General features: G+C 49.3%; 1 protein-coding gene across 1 annotated transcript in view; it reads left to right on the top strand.

Moving 5' to 3' along the window:
- IGSF11 (immunoglobulin superfamily member 11) overlaps positions 1–973 on the top strand; it is a 17,793-nt gene extending 16,820 nt beyond the window's left edge. The window contains exon 8 of the mRNA XM_009274642.2: positions 67–973. Coding sequence (XP_009272917.1) covers positions 67–517 — 451 coding nt within the window. The 3' untranslated portion in view covers positions 518–973. The remainder of the gene's footprint in view (positions 1–66) is intronic.
- Positions 974–7,458: the final 6,485 nt, after the last annotated feature.

Below are 7,458 nucleotides of genomic sequence, written 5' to 3'. Positions count from 1 at the left end.
GGGGGGTGCGGTGTTGGGCAAGTGGGGCAGCATCCTCCATGTGCCCTCATGCCCTCTCCTTCCCAGGGAGGACGACCTGCCACCCAAATGCTCCTCTGCTGCAAAGACATTCCATGCCGATGCATCCTCGTCGGAGAATGACACCCTCACCTCCTCCAACACCTACAACAGCCGCTACTGGAATGACCCCAAAGCCAACCACGCCACAGACTCCTTCACCCGCTTCAGCAACAGCAACGATGTCCACCAGCCTCCCTTCTCCCGCTCGGGGAGCATGAGCACCCGCCCCGTCTATGCCAATGGTGGCCACCCATCCCCGGCTCCCCCTAAGACGCTGGTGGTGACGGCCAGCACGGCACTGTCCCCTCAGGAGGTGATCCGGAGCAATGGCTCAGTCAGCAGGAAGCCACGGCTGCCGCACACCCGCTCCTACGCCATCAGCCAGGCCACGCTGGAGCGGATTGGGGCTGTCCCTGTCATGGTACCCGCCCAGAGCCGGGCTGGCTCCCTTGTGTAGGGCCATGCCAGCAGCCAAGAGCCGAGCAAGGGGCCTCTTGTACCCGGTGGGGCAAAGAGACCCTACTCCTTCCTGAAAGGCAGCGAGGCAGTGGGGACACACACACATGCCTCTGCCCCCTGCCCTCCCCTTCCAAGGCCACTGCTGGCTGGTGGGACAGCCCCGGCCATGCCGCATCCCCCCCTGGCTTTTTGGGTTCCTCCCGCCGGTGGACGCCGCAGATGTGCCAAGGCCAGGGGAGCAGGGAGGTTGGGATGCACTCCGGGCTGCTGGGCCCCAGCCGGGATGTGTGCCTGGCCCTGACCTCAGGGGGGACTTTTGCTTTTGTTTCCCATTGGTTTTGTTGAAGGTCGATTCCATCCATTTGGGTCTTTCAGGGAGGTTTGGGGAGATATATATATATTATTTTTTTTCCGTTGTGGTTGATGTTTTATTTCCAAGAGGACGACAGCCTGCATCGGGGCAGGGAGGGCCAAGCAGGGAGGGGTGCTGAGGCAGGGTATGCCTCAACATGCGGCCCCGCTGCTGGACGAGGGAGGGCAGTGCACCGGGGCTGGGTGTGAGGAGGCACGCGCCAGGCTGGAGGGGTGAGACGGAGGCACAGCCACCAGCCTGGCCAAGGGGATGGTTGGGCGAGGGCGTGAACCAGGGAGCATTTGTCTTTATTTGTTGCAGTTCTTCCCCCACCCCAACACGCACACAGACACACGTACAGACACACACAGGTCCTCCTCAGACCAGGTACTTTTTTCTGCACTAGCTTGGGGTGCCACCAGAGGCCTGTTCATGGCTGTGGAGGATGCAGCCATCTGAGCGTCTTTCCCCGAGATGCTCCATGCACGGCGAGGGTGCGTCGCCACTGCTGCTGCTGCTGTAGGGCTCGTGTCTTTTTTTTTTTTGGGTGTTGGTGGGGTTATTCAGGAGGCAGAGAGGGAGCAGGGTGGTGTGGCAGAGCAGCAGGCAAGTGGCTTCAAACCCCACAGCTTTGGTGTTTGCATGGTGGGTTTTCCTTATAGGGCTATCCAGGGCTGGCCAGCATGGCAGGGCACGTGTTGTGCTTGGGGCCCTCACACAGAGGCATCACAGTTTTCATTCTCACTCTCCCACACGCACAGACTTCCCAGACGCTGAGGTTGGCAGGATTCATTTCCAAATCTCTTTCCTTAGAAAGAGTGAAAGCAGGGGCTTAATGGAGGGGGTAACCTTGTGGAAGCCCACATGCTATCTCTCTGCCTCCCTTACTTCTGGCAATGTCCCGGGGCTGGGTACTGGTGGCATCTGCCAGTGGCTCTGCCATCTCCTCACAGCCAGGGAGGTGGTTATGGCTGGCACCTATCCTTTTTCTATTGCAACTAAATAGCCTTAATCAAAGCTAAGAGTCAAAACCGCTGAAGGAACCTGGTGCCATTTGGAGGACTGGACTGAGGGCTGGGACTTACCCTCCTAGAGAGCACTGGCTCAAAGGGGCCATGCTTGGATGGCTGTCTTGGCCCTCCTGCATAACACCAACCCTTGCACATGTAAAGGCAGTGGTCACCTCCAAAAGCACCAGAACCCTCCCAGGTCTGCTCTTGGAAAAGCAATGTGGGGAGTCACAGATGACTTTCCGTAGCTCTCACATTGGAGAAAGGGTCTGTTTAAGCCAACAGACTCTTCCTCATCCCCACTTTCCTTGTCCCAGCACGGCTTTACTTTCCCTAGCAGTGCACAAACCTTGGGCAGGGCCTTTTGCCTGAGCGGTACCTTTCAAATGCAAATATAGACTCTGAGGAGGAGGGGGGAGAGGTGAGGGCTGGGTTCCAACATGGACACACTGGCTTTTTGGGAGGTTGGGGGCTCCCAGGCAGCACTAGGTTTGAAGCTTGGCTGAGATTTTGTGCCTTCTTTGCTTAAAATAAAAAAGAAAAGAAAAGAAAAAGGAGAAAAAAAATCCAACCTCCCTTCCTTCCCCCTCCTACAACAAGTCCATCCAGAATGGGTGAAAACCCCCACGGTGGTGCAGGCAGGCGGTTGCTCTGTGTGTGTGTACAACACGTTTCACCAGAGCAGTCCTCTTTCCTGCCTGTCTGCTCACTTTGCTGCTGGGTGGTAGGATTGACAGGGGGAAGAAGAGTGGCTTTAGAAACCCTAATGTGGGAGGGGGAAAACAAAGAAAAGCCCAGGCATTCTCTCTGCTTTTGTAACAACCCCTGTGCAACATTTACAGGAACGCTGCCCTCAGCAGGTCCACTCTTCTACTGGGAAAGCTCTTCTGGTTCCTACCCTCCATGAGACTGTTTGCTCCTCTTTCTTTGTTCTTTCTAATTGTCTAAAATTCAATAAAACTTTATTCATATAAAAAAAGGACTTCTTACTGGCTGCTGCTGCTTTCCTCCCCCCCCAAATTCTGTAACTACAATGAATATGGCTGTTAATACTCATCCTTGATATGACTGGCAGTAAGCAGTGACCGTGCAACCAAGACCTGCATGTTATTAGGCCAGCCAGTTTGGTAGCGAACCCTGGTACTATAGCCTTGTTTTTCTCATTCATAATAGTCTGACACATTGCCCTTGAAGGTACAATTTCCCAGGCTTACAAGGTTTCTACTTCTCTAGACAAAGGTGAGTTATATTTTCTGTCGTTTGGCATGGGAGATCCTTTGCTGCTTTGAGCGATGTGGGAAAATGTTTTTTAAAATTGCCTAACTTTGCTCATGTGTTGGTTTTCCAATCTGAAACATGGCATGTTCAACCCATATCCCAAGTCTAAGGCAGTCACCAGGAAGGTCCTCACTGACTTTCTTGGGCGTCTGAATAAGTTTGATGGGGGAAACTGTCAGGAAGTTAACAAAAGTGCTGATCCCCATAGACAGAGCATGGGAAATTTCAGTGTCTGAGCATTCACGCTTCCAGGGTATAAGGGGACTGGGAAGCACACACTTAGTCCGTATCAACAGCTGCTAGCAGACGGTTATTATTAGTTAGGGCAACCTGATGTTTTGCCAAAGATTTTGCATTTTTCTCTCCGTGTTTCATTTTCCCTGTTTCTTCTCTAAAATTCCCCAGATATTCTGAGAATGATTATTAAACCCAGAAACCTACAGATCCAACAGCAGTGGTTATTCAGCCCTGCTGCACATGCATCGTGTTCTCATTCCATGGTATTTTTCAACACCTAGTTTAAAATACTCCTGTAAATGTGTTTTCAGCTATAGGCCTTACAGTAAATGAGATCACTGCATTGCCGTTTTTGGAAAGTTGCCGTAGGAATCTTAATGTTTGCATTTTTCATCTTTTGATTGTGCAACCTTGATGTGACATTAATAGCATCTTTGTATTTTATTCCCATGATAGCCCTGTGAGTATTCTGCTACAGTATCCATTCTTTGCCACTGGCTTGCCCCTTATGTCATTCTTCTGCATGTCTCTGTCTATTGATCTAGAGCAGAATTTCCTAAGATACAAGATAGCTTACTAGGTTTGTGCAGCACCTAGTATGCTGGAATTTTAGTCTGTAAATTGTACCTAGTGAGGCATTGCTGCAATACAAATATCTAGCCAAAAATAATACCAGTTAGAGGTTTTGATAGTGCTCCGGAGTCACTATTTATCATTAAAAAGCAAGCAAAGGTTCAAGCTATTATAGTTGTAAGTGGAAGTCACTACTGAAATGCTTGAGTTTGCTGACAGCCATCAACCCCAGCTGTATAGTAGGGATTGTCCACCGCAGTGGGTGCCACAGCTGTTACTTTAAATGTCAGTACCTATCAGTTATATCACCTTCCGCCAAAGAATAGCAGAAGGAAACTTGTTCTAGCACAAGGATTAACTGTACATTTGAGTGCTGAGGCAGAGAAATAACCATGAGAGGATGCTTTACACTTTAGAAGTGGACATCTTTTTAGAGGTTGGTGTAGATGAGAGCTCAATTTAAAACATTTGGAAAATCTGGTCTGTAGACTGCCAGAAGTTTTTTTTAACTTACACAGCTTTTGGACTTGGATCTGCTGATTCATCTGAACTAAAAAAACTAAAATTACCCAGATGCATTCATTTCAACAAACTCTTGACAGAACACAGATGAGTTTCCAGCGGAAGTCAGTCTACCAGATGGTGTCCTGTCCAAGACTGCCTGGCTTCCTCATGAGGACCTGGGATGCTCAGGAGATCAATCCTCCTTATGTCATGGTTTAGGTCCTCATGAAGGGTACCTCAAATTGGGGTAGCCTCAGATGACACCCAGGACCGAGGTAACCGGGTGATTGATTTGGTACTGGGCAGAGGAAATCAAACTGAATTTTTTTTACACACACACCCCCCAAAGGAAAGATATTGGGGGAATTTTCATGATAAATTTCTGGTTTCATCAAACACATTGGTAGGTTTTTGCAGGTTACTGGATTTCTCCTGGAAGCAACATTTTGCATCCCAGCTTCATCTACTTTAGGCACGTAAACACCTTTCTGTGTCTGCACTCTAATTGGGATCTTCTGAGCCACAGCGCTGCTGGTTTGTGAGCAAGTGGATGAGTCTTTGCATATGTGTACCAACACCAAGTGCACCCAGAATGTTTCAGCAGATTCTGTTAAGAGGGTCTTGAACATTTCTAAGACAGGGCAGGGAAAACTGAGGAAGCAGACCCCCTTCACATGTTGACTTCAGGGCAAACCCAACAAGCCCTCCTATTAACTCATACGGCCTCTGTTAAAGGGAAGCCTGGAGCAGAGCTGTTGTGGGGTATCTTGATGACTGAGTTGCCCTTCTCCCTGTGCTTTTCCGAGTGCTGCTGGCCATCCTGCCTGCAGCTTGCTGTCCTGATGCCAGCTGAGCAGGGGTTCCCCCACCATGCCCTTGTTACAGCTCTGCTCTTGCAAGTAAGGCAAGATGTGCTGATGAGGATCGGGAATATGGGTGTTGAGAAAGGGAAATCAGTGTCACTCAGCTATGTCTCTCCTCAGGTGGGGAGAGACAAAGGGACAAAGGAAGCCTTGAAAACAGGGAGAATGAAAAGCTATGGCTCATTTTTCAGCCTGCTTTCTTCAATGTCTGCCTCTGTGCGTTGCAAGTGCTGGGAGGATGTTGCTGAGAATTACCAGCTCTGTGATCTCCTAAGCAAGGGGGGGCACACGCAAGACATTTCCTGAGCCTGGCACTAGCCCAGAGCTCTTGTTGCCAGTTGGTGGGAAGCACAGAGAAAGGTTTTGTTAGGTCACCTACACTTTTCCTTTCCCTGTGGTCGAGGCTCCCTTGCTTTAGAGAGCACTGTTGATGTGTAGGAATGGGGCAGCGCGCATGGCTAAGGATCAGACTCTTGCTAAGCCTTCTAATGCCATTTTCTGCTGGTTGTTTGTTCCTGATTTCCTCCTTCCCCCCACTTCCTCTGTAACATGTTTGAATGAGAAAGTGGGTTGGCAGGAAATTTAATCTATCCGTGTAAAAAAAAAACAAAACCAAAAAACAAACCCCCGAAATAAGTAGCAGCAAAGAAGGGAGGAGATTAAGACGCAGCTTGCATGGCTAGCTGGCAAGTGATTCTTTAGCACTGGATGTAGTCTGGGTCATCTCCTGGATTTGGACTTATTAAATCATATTTGGGAAGGGATGATGACTTGCTTCCAGTTGATACACTCTAATGGGAAAACCGGTGTGGCACATGCGCAGAGAGAAACGTTGCCTAAGGGGCCTGATACAATAAAGGCCAGAGGCTCTGTTGTTTAGCTCACTCATATTTAAACCCACTGTGTTTGGTACAGGGGCTGAGCTACACAGCCTGCCTTCCAGCTTCCCGGATATTATCAATAACTGCAGAATTTCTCTCAGGTAGTTATTTTTCTTGAAGGACTTTGGCAAGCTGAGTATAGCAATCACCAGGTCATTGTCGATGTGGACATTTGAGACGGGGAAAAGGTGTGTGATTTGGGTTGCAGCAGCAGTACTTTAAGGTGTGGCAGTTTCTAAGATTGCACAGTAGCCTAGAGATGCTTTTTTAGTGCTCTGCATCACTGATACAGCATTTCCACTCGTGATCCTCTCCTGCCTTCTTAGACTAGGCTTGTGGTGAAGGCATGTATGCCCCTGTTTCCCACATGAAGGACCAAAGGCAGCAGAGGCTAGAATTAGCTCAGTAGAGAAGCCAGTGTGGCATTAGACTCCCAAAATTAAGATGCATCATTAGGGCTAGAAATTGTTACAGAAGTGTGCCATGAACATCATTAGTGCTTCTTCCTTTTGGCTGTGGCTTGCTGCTGGGACAAATACGCACAAATCCAAAGACTACCTTTTTGTGACACAAACCACAGAAATGGGTGAACGAGTACATAGACACCCCCCCGCCCCAGCTCTTTCCTGGGTGCACTTGCTCGGTGGCTGCAGAACACAGTCTGTTCCTGCTATCCTTGAACACAATCTCCATGTTCACAGTTTTCTTTGCTCAACTTCCTTGTGTGTGAATGTGTTCTCCACACACCCATCCATGCTCAGGGACACCAAAGAAGGTTGAAAGCAGGCATTGACTGTAAAGCCCCCATGCCTTTGCTCAGCCCAGTCACCTAGAGCACGCATCCCATTTGTTTTTCAGGCTAACCTGTTGCACATCTCTCAAATCACAACGGGTTTTGCTGCTTCTCCTGTCCTCCCACAAGTTGCACGCTGGCCTAGGGAAAGTTGGTTATTTCTGGAAAAGTAAATAGGGAAGTTCGGGGCTATTGTCCGAACAGCGGCTGAACACTAGGCTCTCTCCGGCTTTGGGTCACAAAGCTCGCCTTTTTTGGTGGCTCTACGGTGACATCCTCTGGAGGGATGAAGAACTACATCGGCTCCTCTTGTCCACTTGTTCAGCTTGCCTGCACCAGGCTTCTCCTTACTAGCTCATAGGTTGGTTTCTTTTCCTTGTGGTCCTGCAAAGAATAAAGTGCTCTGTGCCTTGAGTATAAACACCTCTTCCTTTTTTTTCTCCTGTGA

The sequence above is a fragment of the Aptenodytes forsteri genome, unplaced genomic scaffold, assembly GCF_000699145.1.
Source record: "Aptenodytes forsteri isolate BGI_AS27 unplaced genomic scaffold, ASM69914v1 Scaffold379, whole genome shotgun sequence".
Lineage (NCBI taxonomy): Eukaryota > Metazoa > Chordata > Aves > Sphenisciformes > Spheniscidae > Aptenodytes > Aptenodytes forsteri.
This window is presented reverse-complemented; position numbering and strand designations above follow the sequence as displayed.